Source organism: Mesitornis unicolor, unplaced genomic scaffold, assembly GCF_000695765.1.
Source record: "Mesitornis unicolor isolate BGI_N332 unplaced genomic scaffold, ASM69576v1 scaffold4529, whole genome shotgun sequence".
In the NCBI taxonomy this organism is placed as follows: Eukaryota; Metazoa; Chordata; class Aves; order Mesitornithiformes; family Mesitornithidae; genus Mesitornis; species Mesitornis unicolor.
In genome coordinates this window covers 62,064-82,426 of record NW_010207845.1, presented here as the reverse complement: position 1 = coordinate 82,426, position 20,363 = coordinate 62,064, and the positions used below count along the sequence as shown (strand labels likewise).

At 37.9% G+C, this 20,363-nt stretch overlaps 1 protein-coding gene across 1 annotated transcript in view; it reads right to left on the bottom strand.

Moving 5' to 3' along the window:
* Window positions 1-8,200: 8,200 nt before the first annotated feature.
* The window catches only part of SLX4IP (SLX4 interacting protein), a 63,932-nt gene continuing 51,769 nt past the window's right edge, over window positions 8,201-20,363 (bottom strand). Inside the window, exons 6-7 of the mRNA XM_010192262.1 lie at window positions 10,539-10,648; window positions 8,201-9,017 (exon numbers count right to left, since the gene is read on the bottom strand). Coding sequence (XP_010190564.1) covers window positions 8,201-9,017; window positions 10,539-10,648 — 927 coding nt within the window. The remainder of the gene's footprint in view (window positions 9,018-10,538; window positions 10,649-20,363) is intronic.

Genomic DNA, 20,363 nt, shown 5'->3' with positions numbered 1-20,363 from the left:
AATAAATCTTGAAAAGTAATATTTATTAAATTTTTTGTATGAAAATGTAAAAGAGCGTGGAGATTATTGAGGTGGGAGGTGTTCCCACGATGTAGCTGTGCAAAAACGGAGGCAGGTGCCAGTTTACATTTCCAAGGCCTGCTGCCAATTTCGGTGGAGTCAGGGTTTTTTGGTTTTTGTTAGATGATTACATGCTCCCCTCTGGCTCCAAATCAGACTGAAAGGGTTTGAAAGCAGCAGCTCTCTTGTTCTCAATGGCTTTTGGTTACTGCATCTCCATGTACTTCTAAGAGGAGGATGGTGTGACTGGAATTGTGCAATGGGTTTACTTTGCATGAGCCTATGAGCTACCACCAGGTAGTAACCAAATCTCAGTAGCTAGGCAAGATCCAAACTGCTGACCTGGATGGGAAAAGATCCATAGATCAGACTGATTTCTAATGGGCAAAAAGTGCTTGGTAAAGCATAAAATAAACTCTTAAAGTATTCCACACAATGGCTTTTAATGCTAAATAGTGCAGGGGCTATGTGTGTAAGTATGGGTTCACTATTGGATAGTCTGCTCTTATTTTAGCACGATTTCCTGACGAAGCTGCATATTTGTTTTAGTGAGGTGCTGGTACAAATCTGAAGGAACAGTTAATGTGCAACAAACTCCAATTGGAATATATTCTAAAAGAGTCAGGCTGCTGCTTGTACTTTAGCTTAAACTAGCCCACTGCAAGGTGAGGCTTTTTCATCTGTATGTTGTTTGTGGTAAATTTCTTACATAAAGATTGCTGCGATATCAATACAGTGACCACTTAAAAAATCAAATAGCAAGGCATACTGTGTACTGTAACTTCTTTACAGCTGTCAAAAAAAAATTGATAAAATTTGTTTAGTGTTACTTTTTATTTCAAACTCACTTGAAAAGGAGATTTCTAAGTTATCGCTACACTGCCATGCCAGGGGGCTGTTCTTGCTCTTCACAATCATGTGCCACATAACTTCAGTACCAGAGAAGCAGCAGTTCACTGCCTGCTGAATGGGAAATCAACCAGATTAACTTCATCTGATCACTTCAGCCTCATCAAACAAATCCCATGAGTATTTATTTCCTTTTGTTCCCTGACTTCTGCAACCTGCAGTAAAGCAAAAATGTTGCATCTGAAAAAAAAAAATGCCACTTGAAGATAATGGAATCTTCCACCTGCCTCAGAGGCACAATGTGAGGCTCTTCACTGAATACTTTCGCCATGCTTTTAATGTTGAATTAACCATCTTCTTGAAGTCTACTGTTCACATAGGTCTCAAATGCAGTGGTGCTGAAACACTTTTACCTGAATTTATAGGAATAAATCAGTCTGCCTTCTATTAAGCAAAAGAAAAAAAAATAGGGCTTTTGCTAGTCCTAGAAACAGGTATTTGACAGGCTACTGTGAAACATACTGAGGCAAATTCTAATTACAGACTTGAATATGTCTTGAACATGTGACAAAGCTGTTTGTTTAGATCTCTGGACTCATTAGAGAGCAAAACCTGGGTTCCCCAAGCTTCAAGACTTCAAATGAATCCTGGGCCCAGGATTCATTAACTTATTTCCAGCCTTTCCTGTGCTACCAAATACTGCACTGACCATGCAGAGGTTTTGTTCCTGCAGAGTTTCTCCACACACAACCCAGTTTTCCCATATAACTCCTTTCATTGCTACCTCATAGTGTTACAAAATTAGAGCTGCACAAGTTGGACAGAGCAAGGAAAGATAATTCTGTGAAACTGCTGTAATGATATTTTAAAATTATATCTTCATATCTCAGTAGTAGCTTCAAAATTTACATGAATGAATTTAAAACAAGAACAGTCTTCCAAAGCCCAGAACCACCACCAAGCTGGGGGCTGCTATATGGAGAGTTTTCCATTGTCATGAAAAGAAATAAAAACATGACGTTTAAGGCTTTCCTATTATTTCTACATTTATTTTTGTGGAAATTATACTTTGCCAGTTCACAGTTTACTGTTTTGGGAAGATACATTCTGTTTAGTCAGGTGAAGTTTCCCGCTGCTAGTGTGTGTTTGTTCTTTGGCTGCTTATTCAGCTTAGAACTGAGAAACGTGCTTCATGAGCTGCCATTTAAACATAGGAGCTTTAAAAAAATAAAATACAAATTACTCTCCTTAGCACCCTCAGCTTGGCTCTACCCACAGCTAACTGAACCTGCTAGAGCTGGATTTGGTTCAACTTGAGCTTGTGGCTTGAACACAGCCACATCAAAGCAATTGCATCTCTGCATGGAAAGGGCCCATCTTACACAGAGGTAGCTAGCGAAAAGGCGCTGATGGTGCAACTTACGTCAGCCTTAATGCCAATATATTCCTGTCACGGGGGTAAAGGGAGCCTTGGGAGCAGCTATTGGTGCATTGCTAATGGCAGAAATGACAGACAGCGAGGGCTTGTACCTCCAAAGCCTAGTGAGTAACATAAAAGTTCAGGGCCTAAATGTGAGATTAGCACCTTCAAGCAATTTTACAGATGAAGCTATTTTCCTTCCCATGGAAACAGTGCCTGCACAACAAGAGTTAATATTATTAATCAGCTCTCTGCCAAGCTAGAAAATGTACAAGGTTATGCTCTCCGTTGCTCCTTGAAGAGCGCACGGTTCAGTTGTTTCGCTGTCAGGCTCAAGCTAGCCTTGCCTCCTCAGCAAGCTGAGGGCCCAGATCGCCACCTGTGCCATTTCTGGAGTCTTTCTGGAACAAGTCACAAGGCAAAAAGCTTGATGTTTGTATTAGCGTATGCAAAGATGAGAAGTTCTCACAAGGGAAGTACCAAATTCAGCCTTTTCCTCCCCCAAAGATGGAAGTGATTGCATAAACTTCCCCTCCCTTCTAAAAGGAGTAAGAATATTTAAGAATTTGTCATCTTCCTCTTTTTCGGTATTGACACCAGTGGCCATCATGATTACTGTTTACCAGTGCATACAGAGTTTGCTTTTCAAGGTTCGCTGTTGTTCCCAAAAGAGGGATAAAACAGTAAGATAGCTGCACAGCAATGAATTCCAACTTCTGGCAATGAGGAAGAGGAAAATGGTGATGGTTCCAAATGGTCTGTTGGCCACCAGATGGAGGTTCAGCATATGGCTTACCTAGCACTGGGGCAGCAGTGGAGCGATGTGGTATCAGTCAGGGCGTCAGCCTGGCATTGCAGCCCAGATCTTCCAGTAAACGCCTTCTCTGTGATGTGCAAATTTTTTCAACCAGTTTCTCTACAGGGTGGAGAAATAAATCTGTCCTTTTCATTCTGGCACTATGAGATCATATTAATATTAAAAAGGGGCATGCCCATCTCTAGAATTCTAGCTCAAGACACTTTTCTTCAAAGATCTGATGCATAAATCAAAAAGCAATTATTCTGTCAGCAAATAAAGCAGTCATGGAGCTAGATTACCAGTTCCTAACACTGAGGTACCATGTCTCAGCTATACTGAAGGACCTAACTTTGACAGAATGGGAGCAAAAGCACTGAAATTCTCATTCAAAAAAGGTGCATTGTCAGCTCTTGTGGGAACCAATTCCCAGCTCTGAAATAATTAAAATGGATGGTAAAGGAGGCAGGACAGTGGAGGGTAATTCCCTACACAGTTTCCAGGTGACAGCTGAAATGCCCTGTGACACTACATCATTTTCACAGCTCTTTGAGGATTTCTCAGCATAAGCTGACACCAAACAAAACAAATAGTGCCCATCTAAAAAGTCACCTTATTGCCACTGTGGTAAGGACAAGGTCACGCACTGCCAGGTTTCATTTTAATGACTGGGGGAAAAAAGGTGAAAAAGATGGAAGAACTGTGTTCAAAAATACTTCAATGAGTTGATGAAAGAATCTGCAGTACAAGTTCCTTAACCAGCTTGCTTTACCTTGAAGAAATTGCTTACCCTCAGTGCTGCCCCAACTGTCCAAAGAAGCATATTCATATCCCTTCTAGGTTGGGCTGCAGTGTGCTTTGATATCCCTTTGATGAAAGGCTCAGTGTGCTGCTATTCCCTCATCCCACATCTTGTTCACATGGGTTTTTGGATGCTAGTTAACGCTTATTAGAGAAGAAAAAAGCAAAAAGCAAAGCAGTGAGGAGTGCCTATTATTAAAGCTAATTTCTGAGGCCAACCCACACTTCCCAATGTTGGCTAGAAGACTCTTCCTTCTGTTAACTCTGCTCAAGCCTGCGGTGTTTTAATACAGTATGAAACTTATTAGATACTGATATAGGCAAGGAGAAAACTATTCATAATGTGCAGTCTGGGATAGTCTAGCTACATTTTACATCTTTCTTATTCCAACTGCAAACAAAAAATTATTTCCTCCAACTTTTTCCTTGAAAAAGGGTCCATTTTTCCAGTCAAAAGCCAAAGAGATGATGATATTAAAATGCCAATTAAAACTCAGCCAATGTGACCCACATGCAGAGCAGCAAGAGGAAAGGAAGTTCACACTGACAAAATAAACTCCTTCAGAAGGTTACTTAAACACCTCACTTAGTCAAAACCTGTAGAAAGGAAAGTTTTGGTGCTTTAAATTTTCCCTTTTTTGTTAGAAATAGGTGCTCTTGAAGTAACTCAAGCCAAGCGTAACACAGAACCATGGCTATGCAATTGTAATAACACACTAACATACGCTCCAGACCCTGGTATGCAGAACTACAATCTGACAGATAATATCACAACTAGCACAAAGCTCGTTACTCAAAATAACTCTTGCAATAGTTAAAACCTTCCTATCGACATACACTGGGCAAGGGAGATTTTACATCAACCTGCTTCCTCTTTATAAATAAATATATAAAAGGCTGGTCCAGCTTCTGACGTGTGTTTAAGCACAAAAGCTCACTAAAAAAATATTATTAACTACTTTGATGTAAAGAATAATGGAAATGATCATCTGCACACACTCGAAAGTGTTTGGCTAGGAAAGGACTGTTTCACTATCAGCAAGCAGCACAGACCAAATTAACCAGATGATTTGTTAAAAAAACAAAACAAAACAAACCCCAAAGCTGGCTGGTTTGGAACAGACAATTCTTTCTCTTAAAGACAAATACGTCTTTTTCAGTGTAAGCTTTGCAATATGGGCTTTAGCCAGTCTCAGATCTACACATATTTCAGGTGAGTTCAAAGCAGCTCTGAAAATGAAAAAAACCACCCAACATAACAAACAAACCCAAATAAAAAAAAAATGAACCAAAGAAAGTTTATGTGTTCAGTGGCAGTGTTAGCACAGAACAGTCTTAAATATTCATTACTTTTAACAGAAAGGTATGCTAATGCAGCTCTGAAGCAAATTGGTAATAGAAAGCCAAGGCCAAGACTTAAAAACTGCTACTTTTACTCAGCTCAGTTTCCAGCTGCCAGGTTTTTTTTCCTAAACCTGATTTAGGAAATCAGGTTTGTGGTTCAAAAGCACATCAGACTACACCCTCCTTGGTGAGCTGGGCACAGGTGGACTGTAGATAAACACAAAGACTGAGAAGACAACCTTGGGCTTCAAGCACAGAGACAACAGAGACACGTGGAAACAATGCAGCCTGGATATCACAGGTAAAACACAAATAAGGTCTGCAAAAGGGAAACTTTAATAACAGACCTGCTCACAGACCAAAGAAAGAACAGTTTTGAGCAGCGACACCATCTAAAATCCAGAAATGACCATGAGTTCAAAGCTCTTTTCCTGAATAACCACATTTCTGAGAGGACCCATGAAACAGCTTCTTGAAGCTATTAAGCTCTAAATATGCAGCTAGAAAGCAGAGGTTCTTTCAGAAGAGCTCAGGAACCTAACAAGTCAGTAACTGCAGCAAAAATGATGCAGCTATGCATTTTTCAGAAAGTCCACTTGTATTTGTTCTGAATCTCTAGGCTCTAACACCTTTGCTCAATCTAGCCCTACAATTCTTATTGCTATAAGGTCACTGTTTTAAAAGGAGGATGTTCCCATATATCAGTGCAGCGATGGCAAACAGCATTGTAAGTAACATAATATATCCTGAAGGGAAAATCAAGTCTTCTTTGTTACATAGACAATTATTTAACCTCCCCAAGTCCTCTATAAATGTATGACATTCATTTGTAAGTGTGCATGTAGGTATGTTATTCAGTTCAGATTAAAACTAAATTGTAATTATAAGGTTAAACTATACATAATAACGGTATGTAATGATACAAACTGTAAGGTTTCTAATAACCAAGGTTAAATAGATTTGGAGAGAAGAAAGGCAAGAAGGAAAACTTCAGAATCAAAAATTGTTAGCAGTATTAGCTTGGAACGTACTTGCTCAAGACCATCCACAATTTTCACAGATAAAATCAGCATGTCTGCCAGTCTCCAAAAGCAAGCACAAGGTCTTTTTCCTAACCAGAAATGAAATGAAGTAACTGAATTACTTTTGTAAACTGAACATGTGTCTGTTACTGCATTATCATCTAAACCTCTCCTGTAGGTAGCTTTACAACCAAGAATATCATGGGAAATTCGCAAAGATCCAAGCAAAAGCAAAGCAGAAATAAGAGAAAGTTAAAACTGTAGTCTAGAATATGTGCTTGTACCACTTCTTATCAGTTTATTCACTGTAAGCACTTAAAGAAGCCATCCAGAAAATATATGCTAAAACTTTAATATAAACTATTAAATTATTTTAAGTACTCTTCTTTTCCTGATACATACTTAATTAAATGTCCTTATATCTCTTCTAAGTCCTTAAAGGTGCTTTTCACTCACTTCCTGGCCCAGTATCTAGAGCCCATACAAAAGACATCAGTAAATATACCTCAGGCTATTCTTCCTCCAAACCCAGGTTCCTTTGCTTGCTACTAGGAAGGACCTTTTTGCAGAGCCTGAAGATTGGTGAGCATTAGCAACCTTACTGCAAAGCACTGTGAGAAACAGTATACAAACAGGCTGAAAGAAAACAAGAGAAAATGTTTTCTAGCAGGCGTTTTCATTTACAGCAAAAGCAGAAACCGTTTCTAGCAGAAAGATACTGCTCAACTGACGGTGTCTTGCTGTCAACTGCCAAGGTGCTAAGTCTCATGAGGACCTGTAATACACTACCAACTCTAATGCTTATGGATGTCAATCTTCTTAACCTAAATGATAACCATCATCCTAAGCGTATGTCAGTAAGATTTTATAAACTGCTTCACATAAAATGTCTGCAGTCACACTGATTTTGAGAGAATGACAAAAAAAATTGCTTAGGATTTTATTTTAAACATTTTAAAAAGATAGGCATGAAAGAAAAAGATACATTTCCGTAGTGCATTAGCATACAAGTTACAAAAGCCGTATTAAAAAGGCTTGTGCAGTTAAAAATTACCTCTATTTTAAAATATGAAATAACTGGGTATTGCTAACACCTAAAAAACAGTCCTTGCACACAGTCAAGGCCTGATTTTGAAACATGAATGCGTTCACATGTGTATGCATGTTTCTGTATGAACTTTTCCTAGAAGTAATGTTTGCACATCCAGGTGACTGTGTTTATAAAAGCAGTCTTCATTCTTCCAAAGACTAAGTGCATGATCACTTGTATCCACAACTTGGGTTAATAATGCACGTTCATATCAAAACTGCACAGGCACAAACTATAGTTATTTTGAAACTCCACTGAAAAGGTGAGCCTTAAATTATGAGCAACATTAAAACCTGGCTAAAGATTAATTTGAAATAAACTCAATTTGCCTTCCTGTTGTAAAGATCATATGAATAAACTATGAACTTCCTAACACAGAGAGAGAGAGAAAGGATTAATTTTTACTAAAATAAACTATGTGTTCAGAAACAAGTAAAACACTGAATAACTGCAGCTGCTAACAGATCACAAAAGTGGTTTTAACTTTTGCTGTCATCAACTGAGTTTTTAATAGTATTAAAACGTACACAGATATAAAATTTTGCTTAGTAAATACTATAAGAGATTTTCCTTCCTATAAACACTACACTAGTTCATACAATAGCTACATGCCTAATTCCTAAAGACTTAACAGAATTACCTTCATTACTGTTCCAAACAACTCAGATACTTAGTTCATGAAATTTTCTTTAAAAGTTCTATCAAATTTTGAGTTTGTATGTTTATTTTCATTATTTTGAATTACTTTCTACTTTTTCCATATGCTTTCGAAACACAAATTTGGCTGTCCACCCATGCCATTGAGGTAATATTTCAGATTATGATTTCTTAAGCCTTCGCAGTTTTAACTTCCTGAGACCATTTTCAACTTCTCTTTTTCTTTTTTGGGAAAGCTTCTCTGAATACACAGGCTGCAGTTCTAAACAAGATGATGGCATCACAGGCAATTCTTCAGTGGTGGTGCTTGGCTCATTTTTGTTTGTCTGTACTATATTGTTTCTCACAGAAAGAGGCCGGGAGAGGTTTCTTCCCAAAGTTAGTGACTCTTCATCAGACACAGTCTTTGCGGAGTCTTGTTTAGAAAACAAGCCGGAATTAAGTGGGGTCTTCTCCTGCAGGAATGGACCTAAACAATCATCACCACACTCACTCATTTCTGTATTGCTCGGCATTAAAGGGCCCTCTTCAGAGAATACTTTTTTGAAATGCTGTAACTTTTCTTCTGAACCACAGCTCTTTTGTTGAGCCTGTGTTTTGGTCACTTTTTGACTTTGTTTTGGACCTAGCAGTGCTGACTCAGAGCTACAAGGAGGGTTCTCGCTTAGAAGACTTGACTTCAAGCACTCCACAGAGTGAGGTTTTTGCTGGCTGCTAACAGCATCTGGCTGTCTCCGATTAACATAATTTTCCAGCTCTAAAACAGGAAGCTCCAAGTTGCTCTCAGTTGTGTTTATGTAGTCCTTTAGCTGTCCTGTACTCCTACATTTCACTTCAGATTGAGGACTGAGAGAAGTTTGACAGTCGTTCTTTCTGTTCCCTGTCTTCAAGTCCACTGAGCCAAAACACATTTTTGTGGAGTCCTTGCTGAATTGAGGTTTGCTCATGCTACTTTTCTTTATTTCTGTCCTTTTCACACTGCAAAAAAAAGGAAGTTTGTTTTTAAATAAAAAAAAAGAATCTTCACAACCTCAATCTGCCCTTCTTCCAAATTCTGAAACACCATTACGGCAACCCTCTTTCTGAATATGGACAAAAACCCTATATATCATCTTGACAAGCATTAATGTTTGCTTAGCGTGGATAATATCAAGTGTTATCCATTTGATTTTCCACTGCACTAGGGGAACCCTATTTATTAATGACTAAGCCATGAAGGAGTTCACATTCTATTCCAAGAGGCAAAACCGGATTCATTACAGATGTTAAAGGTCAACGCTGCATAAGTATATTGAATTCCTTCCCAAACTGGCTTGATAAAATAGTATTTCATAAGTGCCTAAATGATTTCAAACCATTCCCATATAGTCACATGTATAATGTATATCTAAAGAACAGAGGGGGGCAGGCGGGGAGAGGCAGTGTGTGTGTCTCTGTGTGAGAGTTTCTAATCTCTATTTTAAAATGTTCCTCTGGAATTTTTCCCAGGACATTTCAAAGCATTACTTTAAAGTTAACCACTACTCATCTAGTACCAAGCCCGTTCATCTGGAAAGGACTTAAGTAATGCAAGTAGATGACACTCTAAAAGGGAAAAAAGTTCTATATGAACTGATATTCTGTACAGGAAAATGGAGTCACAAGGGACATGATGGAGTGTCAGTACATAAACACTCCTCAGCAGCATGTTACCTACAGATCTACATTTCACATAGGCTGTAAGATGAACTTTATGCATAGTACTGAAGCTGCCTATGTAAAACTTTGAGTCTAAAGATAGTACTATGCTGAGACCACTTTCTGCTGCTCTGCTGATGCCAAGTACTTCCCGGGTCAGCGTATCCACTCTTCAGAAAGAGGTCTCTTCCAACATAGGTAGAGCTGGCTTACCTCAAAATCTCATTTCTAAAAACACAGGTGGAGCAACATGGGTAAAAAGACAAGTTGCCAGGCTTCAAAGCAAATCCCTGATTTCACAGTTGATTTGGGGCTACTGGCAGCTTGCGCAAGTAAGAATGGGAACAGCAACCTGAGGACCAGTAAAATGTTCAGCTGACCAACTAACACCTCGCATCCACTACACCAGGGACACTCTTTAATTGTGACCAAAGATCCAGACTAATAATGTGGTATACCAAAGACTCTCAAAATGAACAAAAACTACATTTGCAGAGTAGATTCAAACATCTCATATTTATTTTGGCTCAGAGCTTCACTTGAGGAAAAAAGACCCTGTTTTCATTTTGCCTAGCACTATGTGAGGTATCTAGGTGGGTTGTAATAGCTTTTTTCATGCTGTACAAAACAACAAGGATCATGTTATGTGCTTATCCACACTAGAGTGGATAAGCCACGCTGCACTAAGTAGTCACGTAGTAATTAAATCATCTTTTGCAAAGGAGTTAATATTATTTGAAATTTTATTACATAGGCTAGATTCTAGTTACCCAAATCTCAACAGATTATAAATTTTACACATTAGAAAGGGTAGTGACATACATTTCTTTCAAGATGTCTTGCTTTTTCTGTTCACTCAGACTAATTTTAAGCTTCTTGTTCTCATCAGATTCAGTAAAATATTCAGACATCCCATTGGAAAGTTCTTCTTTCTGCTCCAAAAGAAAACACAGGTTTAAAACATGACACATCAAGCTATGATTATTCAACATAAAACTCAATTTCTAATACTGAGACTTACATCTGTTCTTTATTATTTTGATCTGAGCAGCCTAAGAGAAACAGAATACTTTTTAATCTTTTAATTATTTGGGAGTCTAGTCAGTTCCCTCCCCTTTCAGACTCCCAATGAACATATTTCATATGCTAAAATATACCGAAAACAAACTAGACTGTAATGTAAAGGACGCAGCTTTCCAAACCATCTGGGGAAACTGTTGGCAAATATTTGACATCTTTGTGGCTCAAACTGTGACAAATGCCAGGAATCTCTCTTGCAGACAGGAGCATGTTTGTCAGTTGTTTTCTTTTTCTGAAGAGACTGACTGGCGCAGTGGTCTATACACTTATTCTCAGAAGAATTCCCATGATTTTCCATACTTACAAAAAATACAGAGAGTGTTATTTGCACATTTAAGAAGGCAAGGGTTAAAACTTTTAATACTAACATTCAAACGCTTGCAGCTTGTAGGGGTTGGCAACTACAGGACAACAAGGGAATTCTTTCTGGTCTCAGCTAACAGCAGCACCATGGTTTTATATAATACAAGACTGGGGCGAGAGGGAAGGAAGGAAAATGCTCTTTTTCTTCAAGCTGTGAGCGTTTCCTTTCACAATGAAACCATCTCAATGAGAGAAGGGCCATCTGCTGACTCCTAACTACCACATACTTCAAAAAAGTATTATCTCTGAGGCTATGGAGAGAAGAGAAAAAAATGGGGCAAAGTAAAAAAGAGAAGAGGCTTTGTGCATCTCCTTTTCTTTGACAGCATTTCTCTTCATCAGCCTGCATGATGCAATTTCTGATTGTATCTCCTCAAATGTAAGGAGTGCTCATTTGTACTATTTTGTTACTCCTCACTGTGAAGCTAGGAAGCTGGAGCCAGGCAGTACAAAAGAACCAAAGAAAGTAGAGAGGAACTGGAGAAGTGGAAGGCCAAAGCATGTACATGGCCACTGCCTGGAACACCCCACAGGAATCTTATGGGGGATTAAGCCCTGCCCATTTTTATTTTTATTTCTATTTTAAAGGAGTGAGGGGTAAACCTCATCGCTCCTTCCAGAAGAATAGACCAGTGAAAACAACTTCCTGTTTTGTAAGCAGAAAGAGAGTAGTCAGGCAAAGAAATAGAACCATTTTGACAGTTTAAACACTACAGCTGTTTTAAGCCTTCCTTTCAAAGGCAAATTACACAAACATTTTTGTATTGATAGATGCATGAAGTTCCGTCCACTAATGCTGCAACATGCATGTTTACAGCAGGCAGAAAACACATGGGTCATACATTCAGTGTGATTTCAAACTCAGAAATCAAGCCTAACTAGTTTAATCTGAGGGATTAATCGCTGCTTCTATTCTTGCTAGCAGTATGGACTCTCCTAATTTGACTAAATACATTTTCTTATTTTGTAAACTATTAAAGAAGGGAATATTAAGATACTCAAGAGCTCTTTGTCAAGAGCTTCTCTTTTAAGAGAAGACGCAGATTCTTAACTGCAAAGTCTGTAGAAACTAGACTCAATTCCAGTAATACACAACTTAGACTGAAGAATCTTGCACAATCATTCTGGATCAGAGCAGCTGGAGAGCACTCTTACTTAGCCAGAGAACAGAAGCACAGGCAGAAGCATCTGAACTTTCCTTATTCTGCTTTATGGTAAGGCTAATTCTATTAAACCTTCCTCAGTACTCAGCCGAGGAGATCAATGTGGCACACTGGGACAGGATTGCCAGTCCACTAAGGCAGTGCTTGTAGATGTGGTAAACAATGGGTGGAAAGTAGCACTTTATACAAAATCCAGAGGAGGATTGGAGACAGTTCCTGTCCGCACATACTCACTACTGCAGACAAGCAATAAACCCCAGTTCTAACTTGCATCTCATTACGAAAAGTGTATGATCACTGCCCAGAGCGTACCGTCATGCCAGGGTGTGAAGAGCAGACCCTGGAGAGAGGCAAAGATGATGATACTGTGACACTTTTGAGTTGAGTCAGACTGGAGTTAATGGCCCAGAGTTGAAGGGCTAACACATTCCCTCACTACGCCATCATCAACTTTTTATTTTGTTTCCAAATAACTTATCACATAAAGCAGTGACAGAAAAGGGTTAAGGCGTTAAAAAAATTAAAAATCAAAATGATTTATATGTGAAACACTTCTGAACATGCCCTCTAAGTACAGTAGATTTTCCCCTTGGAACCACACCCTGTAAGTGCTGTATTTTGAGAGCTGAACAATTAACATAAGGCATATGAGTCAGTCTCTGAAAGACTCTGTGGGAACCAGAGAGCCTTTTGCTATTAGGAGTGATGTAAACTCCCTAAGGCTGGAATAAGTCCACAATAGAAGGCAAAGAGAGTCATAAATAACAACAATGGGCATTCCATATACTACTAAGACACTCAGCCATTATTGGTGATACTTCCTTTATTTTCTTTATTAGACTTAATAATTTTAGTTAATTAAAAAAAAATATAAAAAAACACTGCCTGTTTTGAGAATACGATTTATTTCCTATGGGAACTTCAGGACTTGTTATAGAAAGAAAAAAAGCTAATCTGCTCTCATCCTGTCTAGTAATCCCAGATTCCTTTTAAGCAGTGAAATAATTAAAGAAAAATATTCCAGGCATAAAAAGGAGGACAGCAGAAGCAGACATCGTATAAACAATGACACCATGACAGAGAAAAACGTCAAAGCACCGCCAGACTTGTGACTTGACTCTGAAAGAGCTGTAGGGAGTGGGATGGCTGCTAACAAATTAAAACCACATTTCTTGGCAAATTGTTAAAGACAGACATATTTACATTTGTATAGAGACTGGGTGGGCACAAAAGATTGAAATGGTTCTTTAGCCCTTGAACTGCCAAGTTCTATTAGAAATATGTGCTCTTAAAATCCTAGGGTAAGCTCACTCCTTTTTGTCACTAAAACTCGGTAAAGAAGGGCCTGCAAAAACGAAGCTTACAAAGTCTTACTAACTGACCTGCTCATAACACTGGCCTCTCAAAACCTGATTTTAAGATCTTTAGTACTTATCCAAAGAGATGTCTGGGAAAAAAAAACCCTCTATTAAGACCTACAGAGAAACATGACTGTTAGGCGGGTAATATACTTGCTTTAAGGCTTATCAAATTGAAAATTCATTCTTTTACTATCTTAACTCAACTTACTATCTCACTCAAAATGAAAAAGAAACCCCCAAAAATGTAAAAGTTGTGACTGCCATCTGCAGCTCTTTCCAGGACAGCTGAATAGAGCGATACAGCATTAAATACCTGTAAAAGAACTACTCATAGATGTGCACTTGTGAAGAACCCTTACAACTCATTATCCAAAAGAAGACTGAAAGGTTTGGCCTTTTCAGCCTGACAATACTACTCATACAAATATTGGGTTTTTTTGGGTTTTTTTCCAGTCTAGGGTTGGACTGAATGAAAAATTTCCAAAGTGAACAGTGCTACCCTCCTTTCCACCTCTCTTCTGGTTTCATACTTTCTAGTTGTCTCTTACTATGCTCAGGATAACAGCTGCACATGCTTATGTGCCAACAAAGTAACACTAAGGGAGAATAAAATTTCATGGCTAGTTAACAAAAAACCCCACACAATAAAAAAGACACATTGTTTCTGAATTGCATTTATCAATATGACTCAACTTGCTCATCAAAAAGTACTTGATAGAAAACATGAATGGGTCCAATAAATCAAATTTAGTAATAGAATGCCATACGGAATGGGTCTCCGAATATAATAATGTAGATGAAGCAATGAATGAAAGCATTATCCTAGGCACACATAAGTGAATAGAATTAAAATTAGTAGAAGGAATCAGACTGAACACTTATTTAGGGGAGCTTTATATGAGCTTGCAATTGTAGGAGTTCTCTTAATGTCACTCTAAGTAGTATCATGAGCTCAACCATCTAAGATAACCTTTAGTTCTCTGAATTTTTCTAATAGATGAGTGGCAGATCAGAGAGGTCAGACAGTACTCTTTCCAATCTGATAAATAGAAAAGAGCTCCTAAAGCAAATGAGGAAGAATGTAAAGAATGAATCGGATACTATCATCAAACTTGCAGAACACTGATGGAGACAGGACTTCGATTCTAGTTTTCTGCCCTCTCCCATCCCACTTGAAGGGAAAGCTTCCCACAATTTCACAATCCAAATTTTTCAGCATTTCCAATGTAGTGATGCATGTGTCCTAGCAATTCTACTTACTAACTCCTACCACATCGTAAAACATTCATAGAAGTCTTCCAAGTACAGAAAGGGATATTATTCTCAACTTGAAATACAGTTTGTTGATTGGACTCGCAAAATGTTGCTCTACATTTTAAAATGGATTTTCCTGCTCTATATGTCAGTAAGTTCCAGTAAAAAACATTAAGGATCACTTCACATCACACACGGGAGTACTGGTTTTTCATTTGAAATAGGTATTTTTAAGGAATGCTGATGGTCTTTAAAAGTACATTATTTTCAAGATTGAAATTAGAGAACCAACCAGAGAAAACAGCATTTCTCCAGTGAGAAGCAGAACTGTATAACTCACGGCCTAGCACAGAAAGCAAACTCTTAACTCCTGTATCAGTATAGTCTTCATTATCTACTACCAAAATTCATTTTGATGTGACACCATGGATCTTAACTGTTAAGTTTTTGCTTCTCAAGAGTCCCTATAGCCTGTACCATTTAGTTCAAGAGTTGGCCCAATTTGTTACAAGCCCCTGGGATATACATTCCACTTTCTCAAAACACAAGTAGTGAACCCAGGCTTCTCACTCGACACAAGTCCTGGTAATTCCAAACACACCGAAGGTCGCCAAAGCATCGTCAGATTAGCTTAAAGCACTTAACTTCTATGAGGAAAATGCCTTCTTGCTTTTGTTTGGGTTTTAATATTAACATACAGCAAGAATCCCAGACTAATCTGAATGCAGGAAATTCAGAGTTCTCTAGATTTGCATTTGAACACGTGCAAGATAACAGAAAATAGAAAAATTCCTAATACGCTGTAAATGGCATTAAACAAATAAAATGTGATACTTCAGAAAAAAACTAAAGTTGCAGGGGGGCCCTTTTTAAACATTGATACACATCTGTAACACAGAGAGCAAGAACATACATAACACTTTCTAAAGCCACAGAAGGTGCTCCTGAAACAAACGATATATTTACATACAGAGAAGCACATGATACCTTCTGTGTGTATTTGCTTGGAGGCAAAAAGCGTTAAAATTAATGTTAAGTAATTGAGCTATTAATCATTCTGATTTTATATACTGATGCTACAACTCAGATTCTATCTTCAGAGAAAGTGCCCACTGATAAGAAACGGAGGAAAAGACAAGAGATTTTCAAGCAAAATAACCTCCCTCAATGATACTGAAGAAAAATGTAAAGCATATTACTGCTGAATTTTTATTTTTTTTTTAAGAAAATTGATGTATTAAAAGCATGCATCTTTAGCTAGCCTTACTCACAAATTTTAAGGTTCCTGCCTCCAGTAGTTATGAAAGAGGACATGAATGCACAATATACGTTGTTTTACACTTTTTCATAAAATGAGAAGATAGCAATTTTATGTGGACCTCAACTCCTTTCCTCAACTTACAAATCATGAACTTAGGAATCTACTTGTCAATCGTCACACAAGTATCTGAAAAAGCAAGGCACTCCTGTAAACCTGCACTACAGCTTTTAACAGACTGACAGAAGGATCCTCTAACTGCCTACCAAACCTAAGTGGGTATCAGAGTCAACCAGTACAGACGTCTAAACCACCAGGAACACTGAAGTAAACTTTGTACTTATCCTTCCAGATATAGCATGGGTTATATGACATATTAGAATACTACTTATCGTACACGATGTATATAGCCACATGATTCATATACTTAAAACTTCAATTATTACAGAAAAAAGAGTCTGGAAAAGAATATACCCATTTCAAAAAAAAACCCCAACTGTTCTTTTTATACAATTACAATAGTGTTTAACAAACACAGGAGATCTTGGAAAGAATAGCTACTACTCTTGATCTTGCTGGTTATACAGAAGCAAAATATGTAAAACAGGCGTAAGATTTCTGAGCTCACACTGGGGATCTGTACTTCTATCTGTAATCTCAAATCACTACAAACTGTTCAAAAATCCTTCTGTGAACTTCGCCATCATATATTCCAGCTTACGTTCAGACAAGTTATGAAATTCCTATTGGGCGTAACAGAGTTCTGCTGAAGGCTGAGGAATGGATAGCTCTTTAAAACAATTTTTAAAAAATCCATCAAATACTATTTGCCCAACAGAAAGAGAGAGAATTATTATCAAAACCTGAAGTACATTAAATCTGTTTAAGTCCTAGAGTCCATCAAAATCTCATAGATGTACAGCAGGTAAATAAAACCTTTAGCTTACTGTAGCTTTAAAAATTATCACTGCCAGCCTTCCACCCTGCACCTTTGCTGGAGGTGCCCATCCTCTCAAAGTCTGCAGAGAAGAAAGAACATCATTCAGTGCAAAGGGCAAGTGCAAAGTGCAGAATCTTAGCTGAAATCCGCATTAACCACCAGCGTAAGCTGTGACAGCAAGCGAGTGAGAGGGGAGAGGAAAATGAGGGAGGTGAAGGATGATGACAGATGATAGTATCTTAAATAACCACAAGGCTTTGACAAATGAGATCTTGTGAATGCTGCTAAGTAGTTAGATTTAAATCAGCTGGAGCACTCATATAAGAAGTTAACTACCAAAATTAGTAAAAGATTACTCAATTTATCCCTACTTTTTGAAGACTGCTTCATCTGGAAATAATTTTACAGGCTTAATAATTTACACTACAGATACAGGATCCTCTATGTTTCTGCTCTCCTTCACCTAGATTTTGACAATGACAGGTACATAATCTTTCATTGAAAATTTATCCAATTACTTATTGGCATCAAGACAATTTAAGTATTACTTTTTATTTCATTCAATATATACTGTAATAATCTGCTTTTCAGATAAATAATGCTATGAAAAAAAGATTTTCAAATCAGTTCCTTGTAGTGATATCTTGGCCTTTTTCCAGAGATTGTAGAGTTAATTCACTCCGCAATATGCATGAACACTGTAATTGCTCTTTTCAGTAAAAATACTGTGCATTTATCAACAGATTATTTTCACTTACAGTCCTAATGCCCTTCTACCTATCCCTGTGAGCTTTCTCTGAAATTCTCCACAGCCTTCTCCAGTCTTTACTAATTGAAATAATTGTGTCAGATTTAATTTCACCATTTTTCCACATCTCTGGATCATTAATGTAACAATCAGCAGGCAGCTATTAGGCTTTTGCAATACAGAAAATAAATCAGTCAGTTAATAAGCTATAAGAAGAAACTAAGACAAGTTCAGACAAATCTCACTGAGGCAGTTCACAGCATTACCACTCTCAGGTGTCCTCCTTCCCCTTTTGCAGAAGGTTCCTACCCCCACTGCAGGGCTGGCAGAAGGGAGCACAGGCACATGCCGCAGCTGCTCCCACCCGTGATTCAATCCACTAGCTTAAAAACCAGAGAAGTTTGGTTTCCATGAATCCACAAGACTGTGATATGCAGCAAGATGAGATCCAGGCACATAGCCCTTTTGGCAAACTCTATAGGAGTGGTAATCTCCAAGGAGAAGAGGCAGACAGCTGGGACAAAAGGAAATGCAGTAAAACTCCTGAAGCATTCTTCTTTACAACCAAGTCAAAGACTTTAGTATCATTACTTTGTGATGTAGTTTCTCAGAAAGAGTAATCTTATGATTCAAGCTAATTTAAAGCTAACCTGACATTGAAAGGGAAATCTCACCCTTACCCAACACACGGTCCTGCCAAGTTTCTGTATCAACTCTAGTGTTTATGCACCCATGCAGTGAGAGTCTGACCTGTGTGATCCAGCTGAAAGCTAACGATGCAAACAACAATAACAAAATACCCAAAGCAAATAAAACCCCTTGTTTTCAGAGGGATTAATTAATTAACCCAGCTCCCTACACATGCCAGTATCAACAGACACTGAGGACAAGAATGCATGGCTAAGAAAAGGGAAGGCAGGAGGGACTGCACGTTTCAGCATCATCAGTCTTGCATGAGCTTGAGTCAAATATGAATGAGTAGAAAAAAGTGACAAAGCTTTAAGTGTCAAAAGGGAAAACTCACCAACGAGAAAAGCGGTTCTTTAATCTGTTCCACTCTGTGGTATATGGATAGGGTTCATTAGTCTGCAGTTTCTCCCTTCTACCTTTTTGAAAAAAAAGTATTGGACACTGCTCATACAGTTACCAAACTACACCTTAATACTAAGTTGTTTTCCTCTAGCTATGTTTCCTATGATGACTGATAAGAATTAAACATATTGTCTGTAAATGCATGAAAACTAGATTTTATGAACTTTTGTAAAAGCATAATGAAATACAAAACATCCACAAGTATTACAACAAATGTAACATGAACTTGTGTTTTGGATGTTACTTTCAAAACAAGGTAACTATCAGCTACTACCTAAAGTGGTGGTCCTGCTCTCTTCATCCAACTGCTGGCTGTGTACTGCAGCATTTTTTGTGTCACAACTGGCAACTGAGTGCGTACAGGATGAGTTGGTTCAGTGAACTGACATGAGGGAAAACTAATCCTCCAATAAAAAAAAAAAATCAGAGAAACTTCACAAATAAGTAATTTTCTGCTGGATCAAGTCAATAAGCTAATTCATTCTTGATTGAAGAACCACTTGATCCACTGTAACCAGAAAGGAAAGGACTATGTAGCTGGAACTAGAGGGAATGTGGGCTGACCTTTTCAGTAGCACATCATCACTACAGCAGTTTAACTGTGATGTTATATACATTTTCATGTGTATGCACACACACAGTTTCACATCAAGATTAGCACTTACACACTGAGAATTGTGCAACTGTATTTCAATGTTTCCTTCTTCCCCTACCAAATCTGGTATCACTTAACAATAAAGTTTTTAAAGTATTTAAGATAACCAAATTCCACATAAAGTCTTCTAATCTTTATAAATTCCTCCTACCTGAAAAAAAGTTCTCATTCTGCCTTCCAATAGACAACAGTGTTCCAGCAGCACACACACTAATGTTAAAAGTCTCCTCTAAATTATAGCTAAGTGTAGGTCTTCATGAAAGAACCAGAAGCCTCTTCCCAGTATAATAAAAATTCAAACAAATCATGTCATTTACGCTCTTAGGAGTTTTAAGCAAAAGAATTCTCTCATGAATTCTTCAGTACCTGAAGAATGTTACAATGACACAATGTATACGATCAGACACGTATGAAGAAGATTAAATAGTTTCTCCGTTGGAGATTTAAAAAGCACTGGGTGTATCTTAGCACTTTTCTTCTCCTTGTGTACCTATGCAGGCTTCTTGTTTGGTTGGGCATTTTTTGGGTGGGCCTGTTTTTCTTAAGAGTAATATTCTGTTTGGAAAATAATCTTTATATTTGTATAATATTCTCTATAACTTAACAAGGGTCAGTGGTAACCTGGAGATCTTTTCAATCAAGACAGAATCTCCTACTGCCCACTTCCTTTCTTGATTTCACATGAACTGTAACTTCAAATTTCCACTTTAATATCTTCATTAGTTTAACCTTC